At 42.8% G+C, this 20,348-nt stretch overlaps 1 protein-coding gene across 3 annotated transcripts in view; it reads right to left on the reverse strand.

Annotated features, from left to right (window-relative positions):
* TBCD (tubulin folding cofactor D) overlaps window positions 1-20,348 on the reverse strand; it is a 113,969-nt gene that overhangs the window by 48,678 nt on the left and 44,943 nt on the right. For 2 of the 3 annotated variants that reach the window (XM_040081437.2, XM_058422891.1), the window contains exons 15-18: window positions 17,513-17,669; window positions 8,031-8,088; window positions 3,745-3,774; window positions 397-482 (exon numbers count right to left, since the gene is read on the reverse strand). In XM_040081437.2, coding sequence (XP_039937371.1) covers window positions 397-482; window positions 3,745-3,774; window positions 8,031-8,088; window positions 17,513-17,669 — 331 coding nt within the window. The remainder of the gene's footprint in view (window positions 1-396; window positions 483-3,744; window positions 3,775-8,030; window positions 8,089-17,512; window positions 17,670-20,348) is intronic. The other variant, XM_040081436.2, reaches the window with a different exon arrangement.

Consider the following 20,348-nt stretch of genomic DNA (forward strand, 5'->3'; position numbering starts at 1 on the left):
GAGTTAAAGGTCTATGCACAGACCACAAATTCAACAACTCGGGTAAACTGCTTTTATAAAATGGGTATGACTTGATTTTTTCACCCACGTCAGAGTCTGTCTGCCATCAAAACGGCCTCTCCCTTGACTACAACTCCCCAGACCTCCTCATCTTGTCCAGCCTTAGCAGCTTCGACAGTTTTGTGACACCTCCTGGCTGCTTCCTCCTCGTAGTCAAGGATTTCAGTCTGCCTCACGTGTGATAATCAGTTCGGTGCAAAAACAAAACCACAATTTTGATTTACTTAAAACCATCAGTTTTAAACAATGTTCAGCAAGGTGAGGCAATCAGACAGGTATTTCATTAGGTACAAGAGGTCCCTCAATATTTAGGAGAACTGATGATTGGAAACTTACCTTATAGTCAAGTAACAGTTAACTCTGTTACCAACAGCAAAATAATCGGCTGCAGTGAGAATGTCGATGCCATGGGGGAAAGTGCCCTACAAACAAAATATTATTTTAAGATGCATAATACATCCCAAACAGGCAACATGGCTGAAAACATCTCCTGCTACTCTCCTAAGCACTGAAAAAATACAGTTTAATTTATAGTAAAATCACCTGTATAAAGGACACTGAATGTATAAACAGCAAAATACCTCACGCTGCTTGTGAGTCAACGAGAAACAGCCCAAGCAAATGGCAGCAGGCAGTAACCTATGCAACAGCTCCCTTCACACCTCCCAGTCATACCAAAATATATATTTGGTTAATGCATGACTATGTATGTACCCAAAAGATGATTCCTCTAGAAGGATTTAGATAAACATAAACATGTTTTCAGTTTATGTGAAGGCACGAGGTGAATTTAATGAAATATAAAATGAGAGATTTAGGCACCAAGAGGTGCACCACATGTAGAATACACAGGAGTTTCTACTTACACTTGTATTTTATGACTCCTTAATGAACTAAAAAATGGGTTGGTTTGTTTTTAAAAAGTACATTGGTTCCCAGCAAAGCCTGAAACACTGAATCCTACTGAAGGATCCCCCTTCTGCCACCACTTCTCAAACCAGACCGTTCATAGAAGATAGATTGTCCTCCTAAGTATGAGATTTCGACTTAGAAATCTGCATTTCTGTATGCAAGCAATACAATTCAGATAATCTGAATTTTCTTAGCTCTGGCCGGTTTAACAGAACATCAGCAGAGGCAGCACACGACGAAGAACAAATGGAAACGAGCCAGCTGAGACTGGCTCCACTCACTTCCAAAAGGGACACTCAGAGGGTATTAAAACAATGAGGCTCCCTGGAAGTACAGGTTTGGGATGTGAGGCAGGCTTGTTTACAGCTCACTCATCCCTTCCACATTAGGATCCAGCCATGCAAAACTAGTGGGACGTATCTCTCCATCTGAGCCTGAATCACTGCAGCAGTTTATCCTGGAAGCAGTGGGAGCTGCCAGCTGCTGCCAAGGTCTTGCTCTGGGAAGCAGAATCCCAAAAAACAAGGCCTGAAATCTGACTGGACCAAGGAGAGACAGAGCATTTATGGCTTATCCAAGCCTGCAAGTCTGGGTAACTCAAAGGCAGAATGAATGCTCTGTCCAAAAGCCTCATGAAACCTTGATGAGGAACAAAAAGGTACATGAGAAACACCTCAGTATGATGTAAGGCCAACAAGCGAGACATAGAATGGAAGATATAAAAACGCACACTACCTAAGGAAAATCTCAGCCAAACTATTTGAATTCCAGCTGCCAGCTTGCTATTTGTTCCCCAGCTGTGAGCGTGCCAGTTTGATGCCATCTCACAGAGGGCACGGTGCCACCAAGCCTGTTGGTCAGACAGCATCACTCCTGACTTCAGGAACGCTGAGGTCACGGCCAGTGGGAGAGTCAGGCTTTACAGGAACAGCCAACAGCTCCTGCTCCCTCAGAACAGTTCAAACTGCTCCAATACAGAAGTTGGTATTATTAGAAGTATGTGCATTTCTCAAGATTTATGCTCAAAAAAAAGCCTTTAGATTTCTCAAAGCTTCCATTTACACACAGCGTAAGTGGCACTTTTACAATGGCTTCTTCTGTGGCCATCAGCAAACTCTGGATTTGGGCCATGGAATCCCAAAGCTGAAGGAGGGAGGACCTAGGGAACAAGTGAGGGCAAGGTGACTTTTTCTCCAGCTATTTAGTATCTCCACCTCAGGTGAAGAATATATTTCAGCTCCCAGTTCAGAGAAAGGGTGTCTCTTTCAACACACTGTGAACTCCAGAGGGTGGATCTACACATTTAGCAACCATTTTCCTAAGCACCAAGGAATGGTTCAGCAAGTAAAACTTCTGACCTTCTGCAGGAACCAGCTGGAGCCTGACAGTTCCTCAATGCCATGAAAACTCACTGTTTCACTGCCGATGTGCCAACACAGAGGCTGAAATCATCATCATGTGATGACGCATTTGAATTGTGGGTCAAAGCAGAGTCTCTAAGGAACCTTTCTGGCTGTAAACTAACATGGACTGCACTCCTCTGATTAAGAAAGAAAAAAAAAATAGAATTTTTGCTCTTCTAACCCTGCAGCACCCAGGAGCCCTCTCTCCCCTGGAGCTAAGCCAGGCTAAGGTGTCATTTACTTTGTTCAGCACCTCACGCAGTGGAATCAGGCTGGGCTGCTGTGTGATGAACTTCTCCAGGGCAGGAACTGCAGACCCAGGAAGAGTCACCCTGGCTCCTGTTCATCACAGACCCAGTTGGATCAGGTCACCAAAAATCCCTGCTCTCTTCTTCCTGTCCTCTTGCACCCTTTCTCTGCTAGTAATTTACTTCTGTCTAGAAACACACACTGAACATGAACAGACGGTTTAACAGCCAGACTTCTAAAGGAATAATATTCTGGCTCAGAGCACAGAGATTTTCAGGAATGATGTCAGGTGACAGCATTTTAACTAAGATCCTTTAAAGAGCAGCTTATTGATAACAAAATTGCTTTAACCAGGCTCACATGCCCTGCTCTGCTCACAGGAATACACTGACTGAACCACTCCTCCCCCTCTTTCTTAGTTCTGCATTCAGCTTTATTAAGTCCTGGTGAGAAACCAGTAAATCCAAGGCTTTACCCTATTTGCTTCTCCTCCAAGTTTGAAAACCAAAGTTGTCTTGAGGATTTTAACTACTTAAATGTTGCTAAGCTACATAGGAACCTACCACAATACCTTTTGCCAAAGGACTTGGGTATCTCCAAAAGCACCAGATTTCTCAAAATATCTAGATGGTACAAGAGGCAAGCCCAAAAATTGAGTTGAAGATTCTTGAGCCTTGTTTACTGTGGAACCATCAACTACAAGCAATGACTGTACAGCCCACTACAGTTGTTCTGCTTCTAGTAAAAACTAGAAAAATCAATGAAACAAAACAATTAAAAAAAAAAAAAACCAAGCCAAAACCCTGCATTTTTCCTGCTTTAAAAGCACTGTAGTTTCCAGGGTGTACAACGACCAGCTCAAATGCTGGTTTTGCTTTTCTGGAGGACTGAAAATTATCAGCAAGCTCATTTTCTTCCCAAACTGGAATACTAAAATAAAACTCACACCTCAGAAAAATATCCCACAAGAACTCGCTGCACCTAATGAAACCAATTATTTTGCGACATTCCTTCACTCAATTTTTCCAAAGACACGGTGTCTAATTTTGATTTTAGGCACTCTGTGCTTACAGTAACCTCTGAGGCACAAATGAATGAAGATGCAGGGAAGTCACCATACCTGTCTCCCAACATTCTCCTGGAAGGCAGCCTGAGGAACAGAGAACAAACACACCAAAACGAGTCAGGTTTGCTTTTTGATAAACACCAGATGATGAATTCAAAAACACACAACAATATAAATGACCCATGGCTTTTCTGTTTTAAATAAAGTAAACTTTGTCAGTAGAACAAGCCCTCGGGGCAGTTCTGTTTGTGCATCTCCCCGCCGTGCTGCTCCTGGAGCCGTACGTTGCACGGCAGCAGTTTGAGAACGCAGGTTTATTAAACTCGTCACACCCACACCAGTGCTTGGGAGCAGTGACACGAGGCTTGGCCCTGGGATGGAAAGTCAGTGCCTGTAGACAACAGCAACTGAGGCAACTCACTCTCATCTGACTTCAAAATCATCTGCTAAGAGTGGGCAAAGTTTAATTCTCTGTCGATGAAAACTTTGGGCAAAAACCATTGAGACTGCAATACTTATCTGCAGGGTATGAGTCTGAAAGCACGATGAAACACTGGGCTTGGAAAATTTGAAGACACAATTCATGTTTATCTCCTGTATTTTGCACTAAATAAACTCAAAATCTTGCAAAATGCAATGAAAACAACCATAATGTTTATCTGTCTGTTTTGTATGGCATACGAAGGAAAACCTGCTTAATTCACTACTTGAATTTTCTCTCTCTCGCTAAAATCCCTTCTATCCCTTTAAAGGCCATAAAATCCTAAGCACTAATAAAAGCTTCTGTAAATTTGAACTCTGAAGAGAGGGGAGATCGTTATTATCACACTTCTCCACAGAGCTGCCACTCTGCACACGCGGCATTCCAGTGATCGACAACACTTTGAATGGACAGGGGGGAAGCTCCTAACGTTTCCTGAAACGCCCCACGAATTTGGCCAGCCAGAGCTTCTGTATTTCCTCCACAAACCCAGCAGCCTCGTGGTAATCCACCTGTGACAGCAACAGGTTGAGCTGGCTCCATGAAGATCACACCGTGCAGGTGGAGCAAGGGCTGACGCCAGCCGGGATGGAGCCGGAGCCTCCCGGAGCGTTCCCGAGGTGCTGCTGCCTGCTCAGGCTCCTGCCTGCAGCCCCTGCACACCTGCCCGGGCAGGTCCAGCTGCTGCTGGCAGCACAGGGCACGGAGCACAGGCTGGCAGGCCACCCCTGCCAGCAGTGCCCCCGGGATGCAGCAGGAACCGGGGCTGCAGCGGTGCCCTGGAGCTGCAGCGGTGCCCCGGGGCTGCTCCTTGCTGGATGCTGCAGCCCAGCTGCTGACACGGGTCTTTTCCCCTCCTCTCCTCGCTCCCAAGCCAGCACAGCAGTGCCTGTCACTCTGCAGCATTCATTCCTTTCTACTTCCAGCTTTAGGTCCTGTTTTATGCTACCCTCAATGCATTACTGCGGGCACAGGCTGTGCTTTATGTTCCGCACCCTCTGGAGATCAATCAGATCTCATTCACCTGTAGCCAGTTATTTGTGCAGCTCTGAGCTCCCCCTTTGTGAAAACAAGGCCATTAGGTGATAATCTTTTAGCCCATTCCATATAAAATGGTATGTTTGGGATGCAGAAGGTATTTTCTGGTAACTCTGGTGTATCCAGAATCCCAGTCTAATGGGGTTACTGGTAGACTGGGCACTGCTGGCATAGCAGTTGCGCTTGATGATCTTAAAGGTCTTTCTCCACTTAGATAATTCTGTATTTTATGCTGCTTGAGTCCCTTTTTTACTCAGCACAGGCACATTTCAGTGAGGATGACATTCTCATATCCAAGGGATTTCATACTTTAGCCACTGCATTACAATGTCATCTAAAAATGTGCTGCTAAGACAAGTGCCTGCCTAAAAGATACAAAATCCATAAAGTCCTGAAATTCCTAAAAGATGCCAAATTCCTAAGAGAAGCCAAATACTTCAAGCATTTTTTGAGAGTAATTCTTTCATTTTTTTGTACAAAATCCCCTTCTGAGATGGATACAAAGATACTAAATTAAAGATCCCGTGAAATCAGAACCAAGGTGATCAACTAGTCTGGCAACCTGAACACTCTTCTTTCCCACAGAAACTGAAAAAAAAAAAAATTACAACAGTCTAAAGATATTTAGCTTAAAACTAGGTACATTAAACACTATCAGGCAAACAAGAGGAAAAAAAAAGCAGCATCTCTTTGAGATGTCAGAGCTGAATAGAGTGCAATTCAACATCACTTATTCATCTGATTATTCCTTATACTGATTATTCATGAAAGAGTTGCACAAGCCAGCCCAGAATGCTTGTGGAGCTTCAAAAGCAGAGTCTTGTTCTATTCTCTCTAACCTCAGGGTTCAAAATGTCTCTATTCACCATTTTATTTTATTGGTGCTCTGCATTATAATATATTGCATATTGTAAGAGATGGAAAATCTAGTAAAACCTGTTGTTTATTTAAATATGTGTTTAACTGTAGTAATGATTGGAAATATTTAGCACTCCCAGGTATTTTTCTTCAAAACTGTAATAATGGCTGGTAAAACCAAAATATTTCTTTGCCTTTCTAAAATAAGAGAAAAGGCTTTAGTAATTCATTAATGTCTATCAAACAGCTATTCTGAATTTTGACCAGCTCTGAATTAAAAAGTACTTGTGAAAAAATTAATGAGACTGGAGGCAGCTGACTTGCAGACAGCTCAGGCGCCTGGGCTACAGCAGAAGAGGAAAGGGAGGAGAAATGTAATTTTGTAATTAGGAATACAGATACTCAGGCTGCACTAAGCTGGTTTAGCACACAGGTCATGGTCAAACTACAAGTTTAAATGTAGAAACACAAAGATGGTCACACAGGTCAGTTAAATCAAGCCACCAAAGGTGAACCGCACACTTGTAGTGCCAACTGTGTTATAAAGATTTCTCCTTGGTGTCTACATAAACCCTGATTCTGGGGACAACTCCTAGGAATCACACAAACAATTCACTTTTCACCTGTGCTCCCTAATGCTCTCTGCAGAAACTCCTCTAAGGAACTGATTTGAATAAAGGGACTTGCATCAGCCAAGAACAGCCAATTCTACAGTATCTAAACTGCAGGACTTGAAGGCTGGAGGAAGCAGCATTGCTGATATTCATTAGTTGTACAGTATGGGAAGGGTTCTAGCACTACTCAGCCATCTGCAGCACCTTGGCTTGCTCTCCTCTGAGCACCTTCAGACCCAGGAGCTGTGCTGGGGTTGCTCAAGCACTGACTCACTTCCCCAGCAATTAGGCTGCAGCTTCATTCAGCAGCTTCAACAGCAGAGGTGTGGCTACAAAAAGTAAGGATGCTGTCCAGGTATCCCTGAGAAACCCTCCTGATGTTACAAACACATCAGCTTTCAAAATTTCAGTCAGAAAAGTCAGACAGACCTGGTAACATGCATATTGCAAAGACTGTCTCTTTTTATTATTACATTCACAGTGACATTTATTCTTTGGCATCCGGTTCTTTGGCATACACTCACTCTTTGGTCCTGGTTTGAGTTCATACAGTTATATGGTGAAGTTTTTAACACTTGCTTAAGATAATTTGGTTAATCTGTTAAAAGATACAATTAATATTTTTTTTTTAAAAGAGAATAAGTTCAATACCTACAACACACTTAAATTCTCATAGGTAAGATGTCCATTCTTTATTCTCAAATTCTGTAACTAGAGCAATCTGTAATTCTCCATCATTTCTCTTCTCTTAAGAACTGTCCTCTCAACAGTATAAATATTTTCTACAAAAAGTTTCCACAGAATATACCTGGGTGTCAGTTCTATTCACTGCCTAAGAGCATCTGACTAATGGATTGGCCACTCTTTTAAAAATTTCCCTATGGAAAGTGTTTTATATAACAACTAAAAATATGTTTGAAGGAGAGAGATTATTCTAGAAATTTTCAATTTACCATGATTAAAGGTGCACAATCAGGAAAGTGTAACCTCACAAAACTCCCCAGCTTGGAGACTTTCAATATCTGTGTATTTAAGTAGGACCCTTTTGTCTGTGATCTTGTGACTAAAAAAATGTTAAATAATTCTTTCTTAGATACTTTATCTTGATCATCACGACAACAGTACAGCAGACTGTTAACTGTGGCCAGAAATCAAGAAGTGCATCTGTGGATTATATAATTTGACATCTAAATTCAGATGAAACTTCTAAGGATTTAAAGAAACGCCTTTTTTTTGCTCCCAACATAATATTTTGTTTCTCTGCTCTAGTTCTACGTAGTTAAGTCTACAAATTATTAAATGAAAACAAAAAATAACAGAGGCATGGAAGGTGGAACATGATAACTTACAGAAGCAGCTCTTCTGCAATTAACATCACGATCAAACACCGCAGCAATAACCAACGCACTGAGGAAATAAAACATATTGAGCATTAGTACCAAATACATGAAAAGAAATGTGCAATGCCATCATTTCAACATTTAGCCTTCTAAGCAGAACAGGCAGCACGTCCTCTAAGGAGCTTATTATTTAGAAATACAAGCCTGAACTAAAATCTGAGTTGAAGTAACCTCGTATTTTCTTGTTTCCTTAGTTTGCTCTGGACTTCCCACAGCTCAACAGCCACCCATTGTATTAAAGGAATTGATGGAATACACAAACACATTTCTAAACACAAAAAATCTTAAAACACGTTTTACTGCACAGAAAAGCTTTCTGTTTTAAATGGAGCAGGGGTTTAAAACCTGGACATAATCATGTCTAATGTAAGACAGTGCAATTTTAAATTAAACCTTGGAAATACAGTTTCTCAACAGCCAAATGTACAGCAAGTCTTGTGTAAGGTGTAAACACGACACAAAGTGAGGCAATGGAAACCTGCAGTTAGCTCCACAAGAACAGTCCCCTCCTGTAAGGCACAAAAATCAAACAACATGCAAATCCTGGCAAAAAGTAACCTGCAAGATGAACCACAAAGCAGTTTTTTAGGGTGACCTGCAGAGACAGAAGGATGATTATACAAAACAGCTCCTTCATGCATGAAGTCTGGTGACCCTGCACGGGGTAATTCTTCTGCCTCAAAAGCACTGCTGTTCACAGATGTGCTACACAACACACAGAGAGAGAATATATCCCAGGACACGCAGTCTGCAGCTTTAGAAATCCACCTCCAGCATTCAATTAACTCCAGCAACAAATAAACATCACTTCAGGAGAATCATTTAAGCAGAAAATTATTCCTTTCAAACCCTGAAACTCTTCATTACGTGATTTATTGACTCCAGGCAAAACCGGAAATAAATACTGGCTGAAAAGTAAATTCAAGATAGCTTTGCTTCAGCATAAGGATATTAATTACACTGATAATATCAAACTTCCCTGGGTAGTGGCTATCAGTTCCCTACAGTGATGAATACTGTGTTGTTCCAACTCTCTGAAATGCACAGTCAGCTCTGCCTCTGTAATTTCAGTTTATCTCCATTAGGGAAAAGAGGAGACAGAAAGCCAGAATGAAATGAAAACAAACCCCAATAAAGCGCTCTAAAGACAGTTAGTGCTTTCTTATTGCTACCTGCAGGAGCAATACCCCTTCTCTGCCACAAAGACAAGAGGGAAGAGGAGATCATGCAAACAACAGAGCCTGGGAGAGCAAATGCTCAGGAAGCATTCCATCAGGAAGCAGCACATGTGGCTCACTGCTGAAAAACTGCTGGGTCAGATACACACTCTTCATACCACACTTGTTAATTCTCTGGCACACTGAGAGACTTAAAAATTATTTTTAAGACACTTAAGTATACAGTTTTAATGATATGACTAGCTCCCATGTATGTTTTAATTAGAGAAGTTTCAAGACTAATGGAAATGGCAGGAAAATGATCCTTGAAACCAAAAAGAAGCAAATTTCTGCCTGACATTTCTGGACACGCAGACTAGAAGCTAGAACAGTAATTTGTCAGTTATGCAGTATTCCAATATTGGTATTTTCTGAAGAGAGGAAAAAAACCCAGCCACAAAAAACTCCAAGAAGCTCAGACTCCTGAGTGCTGCCCTCACTGCATCAAACAAGAGCTCATCTTATAATCCCAGTGTACTTCTCCATTGTTTCTTACTCTACTGTTACCTTAAGACAAAGCTGTGTAAGGCAGCAAAGCAAGATCTTGTCTGTGAGGGCACCCAAGTCACTCAGTGCTCCAAACAAACACTGTGTGAAACAAAAGAAAAACCCCAGGAATTCTGTCACTGCCCTGTTATATTCCGAAATCATGCTGCAATCACTGTTTCACCTTAATGCTTTTAATGAAGAATTCTATCAAACTCCACAAATACTCTTCTCAGGCTAATTCCCACTTGGAAGTGCAGGCACATCCTCTGCAAGGCCGGGCTTAGTGCAGAGGGTGGAAACACCTCTAAGGTGTCTTCACCTGTCTGCTGCATCGTGGGAGTTTATGTGATACTGCAGCAGGATTTCCTAACATAAAGAAACTGTTTATGTCAAACCAAGTGGGATATTTTTTTAAGCTACTCAAAGGATCATGTCTTGACTTGCCCCAAGTGCACCACACCTGCCTGCTGCCAGGTGGAGCAGAGGATGGCTTTACATCCTCCAGTCCCTGTGGAGAACCTTTCCTGGCTCCTTTGCACCCTCCAGTCCCTGTGGAACACCTTTCCTCTCTCCTTTGCACCCTCCAGTCCCTGTGGAGAACCTTTCCTGGCTCTTTTGCACCCTCCAGTCCCTGTGGAACACCTCTCCTCTCTCCTTTGCACCCTCCAGTCCCTGTGGAACACCTTTCCTCTCTCCTTTGCACCCTCCAGTCCCTGTGGAACACCTTTCCTCTCTCCTTTGCAGCCTCCAGTCCCTATAGAACACCTTTCCTGGCTCCTTTGCACCCTCCAGTCCCTGTGGAACACCTTTCCTCTCTCCTTTGCACTCTCCAGTCCCTATAGAACACCTTTCCTGGCTCCTTTGCACCCTCCAGTCCCTATAGAACACCTTTCCTGGCTCCTTTGCACTCTCCAGTCCCTATAGAACACCTTTCCTGGCTCCTTTGCACTCTCCAGTCCCTGTGGAACACCTCTCCTCTCTCCTTTGCACCATCCAGTCCCTGTGGAACACCTTTCCTGGCTCCTTTGCACCCTCCAGTCCCTGTGGAACACCTTTCCTCTCTCCTTTGCACTCTCCAGTCCCTGTGGAACACCTTTCCTCTCTCCTTTGCACTCTCCAGTCCCTATAGAACACCTTTCCTGGCTCCTTTGCACTCTCCAGTCCCTATAGAACACCTTTCCTGGCTCCTTTGCACTCTCCAGTCCCCGTGGAACACCTTTCCTGGCTCCTTTGCACTCTCCAGTCCCTGTGGAACACCTCTCCTCTCTCCTTTGCACCATCCAGTCCCTGTGGAACACCTTTCCTGGCTCCTTTGCACCCTCCAGTCCCTGTGGAACACCTTTCCTCTCTCCTTTGCACTCTCCAGTCCCTATAGAACACCTTTCCTCTCTCCTTTGCACTCTCCAGTCCCTACAGAACACCTTTCCTCTCTCCTTTGCACCCTCCAGTCCCTGTGGAACACCTTTCCTGGCTCCTTTGCACTCTCCAGTCCCTATAGAACACCCTTCCTGGCTCCTTTGCACCCTCCAGTCCCTATAGAACACCTTTCCTGGCTCATTTACACCCTCCAATCCCTGTGGAACACCTTTCCTTGCTCCTTGAGGGATATGGAGCCTGCATGCACAACAGCAGTTAAGTGTACAATAAACACAAACAGACCTTAAAAAGTAAATTGTAATTTTATCAGTCACCTAATGATTCTCCTTTTCCTCCTTATCCCTTCCCTGCTCCCCCAAGGACTCACCTTACTGGCTTCAGGGAAAGTCAGGACTCAGAGTATGTGAGTGGGCCCTCCCCAGCCCATGTGGATCTCAATCCCCTCCTGACAAGGTGGAAAAAAACCAGGGAGCAGAGGCAGGCCAGGTGAGAGACATCAGAACACAGAAATAAGCACAAACACCAGCTGTCCTCACCTTACAAGCACCAGGTGTACCAGGCAATAAACCTGAATTCCCTTTACCACCCACAGCAGGCACTTCCAGTCTCCACTAGCCACAAGCAGCAAGAGGCTGATCCTACTGCTGTCCCCTGGGAAACTACTACATCAACTCCAGTTTGCCACCTTGAAGCTCTGGAGGAGAAAAATAAACTCTCAAACCTCTTGCCTATTTGGTACAAAAGCAAAATTTCCTTCCTGAGCCCTAAAAAGGGTGAAGTGGTACCAGGACAGCAAACTCTCCTCCCTGCTGTACACTAGGAAAGGGAAGGGCACAATAACCACCATAAGCAAAGTGGGTTTGAACAATCCAAATTAAGAAAAGGAGATGAGAGCAGTCAGACTCGGGTCTGTTGAGCACTGCTGCTGCAAACAGCTCCTTCTGCACCTCTCCTGTCATGCCAGTGCTCACCTGGGAGGGTTAAACAGTGAACTGGGTGATGAAAACCCATCTAAACTCAGGGGGATTTAATTATTGAGACCAGAGCAGTTCCCCTGTTCACTTTACCCCACAGAGCTGTGTTACACCACTGCAGGAGCCACACAGGGGAAGGAGCAAGCACAAGGGCCTGCTCCAGCCACACTGCAAGTGACTCAGATTTAATTCCTTCTGTTTACCTAGGAGAAGGTCTGAGGAGAAGCAGAAATGCTGTGACCATTCCCATTTCCACTCTGCCTGCTTTTGCAGCCCCTCTAACTCAGCTCACACAGAGCTCTCACAGTCCTGCTGGCCACCCACCCTCCTACACTGCTCAGTGAGTTATTCCAATCCAAAAATACAAAGTGAAATGGTGAAAGGGTAAGAAATACACGTGTGGAAAAGAGCAATGAGAAAAATGGTTGGGAAAGGGAAAGGAAGGGATCTGTGATACTCCTGCAGGAGGTCACTTTACCCAAGTGCCTTCAGCACCCAGCTCCCCTCTGCAGGTACACAACAGCAGACAGCCATTCTCCATATTTCATCACAGTACAGGACATAGCTCAAAGCGATGCTTCAGATTTCCCCAGTTCTGCAGGACAATCCTGCCCTGGAGCAAGCTCCATCATCCATCCTGAGCCACACCTGCCTGCTCCCCCCTGCCAAAGCCAGGCAGCACCCCAGGGAAGCCAAGCTGCCCGCCCTCGTGCCCTGCACCCACAGCGTGTGCTCATGCTCTGCCGCACGGAGACAGAACCCAACAGATCCCAAAGGATCCCAAGAGATCCCAGCTCCTGATCCCCCACACCAGCCACAACAGCCAAAGGAACCTGCACCCTGCACAGCTCCACACAGCTCAGATAGCCAGCAACCATTTAATCACTCTAATTGTATTACAGAGCGCAAGAATGTTTTCCTCTTTATTTTTTGTTTAGGTTTTAAACAAAACAGTTCAACTCCTTACTGTGCACCTGCCACTTCACAGACAGCAACTTCCACACCCAAGGGGGCAGGAATCAAATTACCCACATTTCCAAGTCATTAAATTCTGTTTCACTTTCCTCATAGGTAAGCTTAAAAAGGGAAGCTGCATGTAGAGACTGGGAGAGAAACAAAGCTCAGTCAAGTAGTGCTTTTATAATGATATGCTTGAACAGCAACTTCAGTGTCTGCATCTCAAGAAAGAGCAACACTGTCCTGCAAAAAAAGTGAAGTTTCATCGACATTGCCAAGAATTTTCTCTTTGTGGTCTCGTAGTTTGAATAGATGAGGCAACGTTTTAGAAACCAGTTTAACTAGACTTTAACAAACCATTAAGCAGATGTGAGGAAGTGAAATCTTGTTGAAATATGGATTGGGAAAAAAAAATGACACGGAAAAAAAACAAATGCTATTAGAAATACTCTTGGGCATGTATTTCCAGTAAGTGTTCTCTTTTTTCTTTCTTTTTGGTTTTTCCTAAAAGAGTGGCAAGGTCAGGAAGGAAAAGGGCTGATCTATGATCTACAGCAATCTAAGTTTGCAGCTTCAATATTCTGCCAATTTCATTGCTGAAGAGAACATTCATTAAAAAACAGGGAAGAATCAGCTGACAGTGAATACGGAGAGATATGGAGAGAAGGATTTATTTTAAAGCACTGTCAGAAATTTTACTAAAAAAAAAAAAATCTGACTTCATGCAGTTCAAAGCGATTTTTCACTGGTCCAAAGTGAAATGCTTATGTCTCTTGACGACAGAAAACACAATGTCTTTCAGTTACACAACGATACAAGAGAAGGAAAAAAGAATCCCCCGCAAATCCCGCTGTGCTTTAATGTGTAACTGCTGGTGAGGGGATGTAGGGCAGGATGCAGGTGATGTGTTTTGGTACCTAAGTGGGTCCCAGGTGCTTCCAACAGCTGAACACAGTGCAGGACAAACCTTGTGCAATTCCCAGCACTGAGCAAAGCCAGCAGTTCAGGACTGCAATCACTCAGCACAGTTTTGGAAGGTGTTTACTATTTTTCTCTAAGAGTGTGTATCCTTATCCAGGCAGCTGTTTTTGCTGTGTAATTCAGCTCACAATGGACATTATGCACTTTGTTTCAAGATGCTGAGTGCTGCATTTTTTAAGGGTAGCAACAATTTGCTTGTGGCTAGAAGTATGACTCTTCTTTAAGTAAAACAGTGACACACCTAAGGCTAGATTTAAAAAAAAAAGCCGTATGTAATTATCAGCTTGCTGACACAATAGGTGAAACTGTGTGTCATACTTTATTTGAAGTTTGTTTTTTTAATTTTTTTTCACCATTTCTCTTTGGAGTGGCAATTCTACCTTCAAGAATTGATTTAGAAAAGGAATGGCCACTATAAGGACAAATATTTTTAAGTAAAGCCTTGTACAGCATTAATACTTGCTAAAATACCTCGCAGCTTTGTTGGAAAACTAAAATATTACAAACCACAACGCCTTACAGCTGTTCATTAGCAATTTTCAGCTTCCATCCCGTGTTTCTCTTCATCCCTACAGTTTATTCCCAACAACTGAAGTTGTCACAGGTGGCTCATTGGTTTTAATACCACAGGCAGAGGATCCCAAATACCGTCATTTGACACTTTCCTGAAAAGAAAATAATTTGTTTCCAGAAGAGGCTGGAAGTGGAAGGACGAGAGCTTCTTCAGAAACAAGACCTGGAATAAACATCTGTTCCAGAGGTCCCACCAACAGCTTTGTGACCATAAAACTAAATACCACAAACCCTGAAAAATCACAAGGGTAAACCTGCATCAAGCCTATGGAGACCAACACTGCAGTATGGCAGGGGGAAAGGAGTGAATGAAATGAGAAATATATTGCTCAAAGCACCATGAGCAGAAGAAAAGTTGTGATAAACAGAACAGACCAGAATTCTGATAAAGACAGGGCTTGAACACTCACAACTGGGCTTTCTTAAGTTTCTACAAGCAACAAGCTTACCTGACCTTAAAAGAAACCTTTGCAGTTTTTCAGCTCCGAGGATGGAAGCAGAGGTTTTATTTTCATCAAGCTGCTGACCAAATCTAGAAAAATTACCAGATTTGAACCAGACTTCAGGACAAGCCTGGCCATACCAAGACTAAAGATTTGCTGGCAGTGAGAACATAAATGTAACTCTGCAGAGCTGTTACCACTCTGGTCATGAGTGTCAGCATGCCTTCACTGCTCCATTACAGCTGGTTAGATTAAAAACAAGAATACAAAATTGTACCCATGGGATTATTTCACTGTGCAAATACAACTTCAGCTACCCTCAGTTAAGAATATCATACTACATATAATTTACCATGAACTCAGCTAGAAGTGAATTAAATATGAGCCTTCAAAATAAAATATCACATTAATAATTTACTGTGGCAAATGTCACTGTTGCTAAAGTAAAGCAGGGCTATCCTGGAGTTTCACGTTCTCTTTCCAAAAGTTATCCCAAAACAGTGGATGGCATCACATCCTAGCACAGCTTAGAGTTACCAGGCTCCTCTCCTTTACAATCTGCGCCAGTGTAGATGAAACATCATCGAAACACCATGAAACACTTTATGAGAGAAACAAGGGTAAAATGTCTCAGCATTTCTTGTCTGCTCACTATAGATAAACTGGAAGACAAATGGTGCTTGGCCTTAAGAAGCTGGACAGCAGGTTGTTAAACAGGAAGGCTTTATCAAGGTCTCCAAAAACACCTGGAGCAAGTAGCACAGGACAGAGACCTGGGTGACCCTGCATTGAAGGACCAGCACTAAAAGGTGAAGCTACAGGGATGAAAAACAGGACACTGTGTACAGGAATAAAAAAGGATTAATTTACAGATTGACACAAGGAACCTTAAAAAGTGTTTTTAAAGAAGAAAAACAGTCAAATATTCTTTGGGAACTGCTGAGCTCAGTAGGTAGCCCAGTGCTGGTAAAGTAGGCTTTTTGAATGAGACTGAAACTGTTCTGTCAGAAATCTAGAAGCAAGGAAGTCCCTAAAAATTAAAGCAGATATCCAAAACCACAGATCACTGTATAGTCCAAACTTCTTTCTATTGTTCTGAAAAAGAAAATTCTAAATGACCACTGATCAAAACCCTTCTGATGGAGACAAAGCTGCCTGAGTTGCTGCTGTCAGTGGCTGCACTAAAAATGTGCCAAGAAACTGTTAGAAGCCACCTTTGTGTTTGCAGTGCAAGTCACACGTTAAGAAACCCTGAAATGTCAGCCAGCGTGTGGCCAACAAAGAGACCAAACAATAGAGAGAATCCCACAGCCAAGGAGGGGGAGAACGCAGACAAAAGAAAAAAGGTAAAACCAGTTTGTATCTGGAAAAATATCAACAGCATTAAGCGAAAACTTGCAGCAACTTCTAGTCCACCATTGCAGTAGCACAGATTTGGAAATCTCTTCAAGATTTTACTTTTGAAAGTCTTTTGAAACAGAAACCACAGACTGAAAAAAAATTACACCAGGCACTTCCATTCAGTGCTAAGTGAGATCCTGGATTCTGCTCCGCTCTAAAAAACCACAAGGTATCAAAAGAGGAAAAATTCTTTCTTGTATTTGTTAACCTTAACTCAAACATCTCAGTAATAATAAAACTCTCACTATTCAAATGTGCTGTGTTCCTAAGAATTCAGTATTGCCATGTAAAGTTCTTCCCTTTCAGAAACTGGAAGTGGTTTTATTTTTTAACCAAAAATAATCTGTGATTTGGAACACAGGAATTTTCCTTCAAAAAGGAAAATTATAATTTGTACAGAAGTAGAGCTGAGGTATACTTTATTCTTTTTGATTTAACCTGCTCAATTTGCAAGCTGTAAGCTGGTCAATAAAAATAAGCTTTATTATTTGCACAACACCCATCTGATGAAGCCCCAGGAATCTTGGATTGTTAGGAACAAGACACACCTGAAAAAGTAAGAAATAACCTTTTCCTTAAGTTTTCTCCAAATATTTCCAGCCCTTTATGACTCCAGAAAGCAACTCCTCCATTTTAGAATGGTTTGTTATTTCTACCTCTACTGAACTAAGATTCCAAATCTTTTCTCTCTTAAACTTCTTAAACTCCCTGAGTTGATGCCACTGAGCTCCCCACAGAGGTGGATCGAGCAGACAAAAGATGACACCCTGCCAAGGCCTCCACTGATTTCTCTTATCCATCATACAGTGAGTTTCTTTGGATTTGGATTTTCCTTTGAAGAACAGGTGAACAGAGGGAAGCGGAGCCACCACACAGTGAGAAATACTCAGGTATGTTTACATCACCGCTCATACGCAATTCTTTACTTTTAACCCATTCAGCACACGTGTTAGCAGACAGCCTAAGCTTTAACAGATTTCAGAAACGGCCTGCGGGAGTTCCCCAGCGGCAGAGCTCACCTGGAGATGTGGTTGATGAAGGGGATGAGCTCGGCGGGCTCGTAGGCGCGCGCGAAGGCCCAGCACACGTAGCACGCCGCGTCCCTGACGTTGGAGCCCACGCTGCACGCGCCCCGCTTCTCGTCGTACGTCAGCGCCTTCAGCATCACAGGAACCACTGGTGCAGCAAAGAAAATCCACACGAAGCGACAATTAGCACCTTCAACACCATCTCCTTCCATCCCCAGGGACACCTTCCACTGTCCCAGGCTGCTCCAAGTCCTGTCCAACCTGGCCTTGGGCAGTGCCAGGGATCCAGGGGCAGCCAGAGCTGCTCCGGGCACCCTGTGCCAGGGCCTCACCAGCCTCACAGGGAACAATTTCTTCCTGATATCTGACCTAAACTTATTCTCTTCTAGTTTAAATCCATTCTCCCTTGTCCAGTCACTACATGCAGGAGTCCATAACAAAGAGCTTCCAAAACCCATAAGGAAAATTCCTTTACACAGTTCTAGAAACACATTGCAACAGTTCAAGAAATATGAAGCAGGGCTCCCTTGCATCTGGTATCTGCACATCCAGATAGAAAATCTGAATATATCTCTCTCTAGATGGCACAACTGTACTAAATGAATAATGTCTGCAGAAGAAACAACCTCTTAAAAAAAAAGAAAGAAACAATTTATCTCTCGGTTTTCTTTCTTGTATCAAATTTATCAAATGCATCTTTTTTCTTTAGAAAATACTTGTCACAAGGTGATCTCATTAACAAAAAATGGGATCACTGAGCTGTATTTCATTAACAATCTGTGCCTGGATATCCTTGAGTGGATATAATCACAAAATAATTAAAACTTCTATGTGCTGTTCATCACTGTGTACTGCTGCTTTAAACAAAAAGATAAATACCACGACTGCAGAAGTGAAGTGTTAAAAGGCTGTTTAAATTCATTTTAAGCTGCTAAAGAAAATCAAGCAGTAGATATAGAGATGGGTGAGATTTGGCTAATATGAGCATAAACACTACAAGGGAGAAAGCACAATTCCCATTCTGGAACCACGATACAGCAGAGATGGATGGACTGCTGAACATTTCCCAGTTCCTAAGAAACTGCAATGAAAGTATTTAAAAATGCTGCCTAGCTTGTTCTGAAAATTGCTGCATCAACTGATGAGAAAAATGGAATTTGCTGGTTCTACAGGAACACTCGAGCAGGCGCCACAGGCGATTTTGCAAAGCTGCAACACGTTTCCCTCAGTGTAAGTGACCACTCCAGCTCCTTCCAACTGTGAGCACACTCCCACTCTGTGCAGGGGAAGGAAAAGGGGGAAGGAGGCCCCTCCAGCTGCTCCTCACATTTGGATTGTCTCTGTGAAAGACAAAACGTCTTTTTGCAGTTTAATGTCCCAAATTCTGGGCGAAGCACCAAACAGTTTGTCAGGATCAGGGACAGTGGTGATGCTCCAGGGTCTGTTGGCCAGGGCAGCTCAAGCTCTCAAACCTCTCTGGTGTCCTTTTCCTACATCTGGGACTCACAGCACTGCTCTGTGTGACTGCAAAGCCTGGAGACAGAAAAGGAAGGAAACAACAGTGGGCACTGTGGAGGTGGGACTGACAGGGGGAACAAGGTGAAGTGTGCAGCACTAGGGATTAGAAAGAGAAAAACAACAAAGGAAATACTGATCTAGGGGGCACCTGGTAAAGTTTTGTGCTATCACTGGTTGAATATTTATGGTGAACCATAATGGGAAATGCTGAATAAAAATTGCTCCTGACACAAGCATGTGAGTGTTCAAAAAAGTGGATCCAGCATTACAGTTCTTGTTGGTTTTTAAGAGCTATAAAAACCCAAAAGAAACACTACCCAAAATTCCAGGTTCAACATCATTTCTTGCTTTGGAGTTCCTCAAACACCATGTCAAATCTTAACCTAAAATCACTTCACCCAAAAAAATCACAGTTTTAAAAATCAAAAAACTTTATGAAAGAAGTCTTCCAGAAGAAACTTAACTTAGTTTGGTAGGGCGGAGAAAATATTCTTTGATTTTTGAAATTCTGAACATGCCTCTTTTATTGAAAAGGAGTCTGGAAGATGCAGCAAGGAGAAAATCTGAACAGTTCCTTAACTTTACAGGTTTAACTTTAAAAGTTTAGCTTTAATTTTACAAGCTCCCATTTCTTTCACATTTTTTTTTTTTTTAAAAGTGTCCCACCAAAACCAGAGGATAAATAGCGCCCACTCTCAAGCTGATTATTAAAAACAAAATCCACCTGTGCAGGTCTGTGAATGCTCAAGAAAACACAGCCACCTTTACCTGTAGCCTGAAGGTATCAATAAGCACCTGCTTCACCCCACCCTGCCATGCCCAAGAGCGTCACTGCACTTGCAGCACAGCCCCGTGCTCAAGCCTTGGAAAATAAAGAAATAACTTCTGGCATTACAAACAACAGGGTTGGGTTGGGTTTTTTTTTTTTCCTCATATTGGAGACAGACAGGTTGCAGAGATATTCTGCTTTTTAAACAGATTTTGCACAGTCAGATGCTCAGCGCAGGTGAGAGACGATAGAAGTCTGGTGAAGCTTGTGGGAGACATTGGATACTGAAGGGTTCAATGTATTTAAATGAAAAATGCTTCATATTATTCCTTTAAAAATATACTTTACACCAACCTCAACTAACCTGTGCCATCCAGAGCCTTTTGTCACTTTAATTCCACACAGTATTTTTTAAAATTTAGTGCAATGTTTATCATATAAAATATACAAATACAGCCATCAAAAAAACCCAACAAAAACCTGTTCCTCAGCCCTAGGCCTTGTCTCCACAAGAAAACTGCAAAATGTCAAGTCAACCTT

The sequence above is a fragment of the Hirundo rustica genome, chromosome 18, assembly GCF_015227805.2.
Source record: "Hirundo rustica isolate bHirRus1 chromosome 18, bHirRus1.pri.v3, whole genome shotgun sequence".
NCBI lineage: Eukaryota > Metazoa > Chordata > Aves > Passeriformes > Hirundinidae > Hirundo > Hirundo rustica.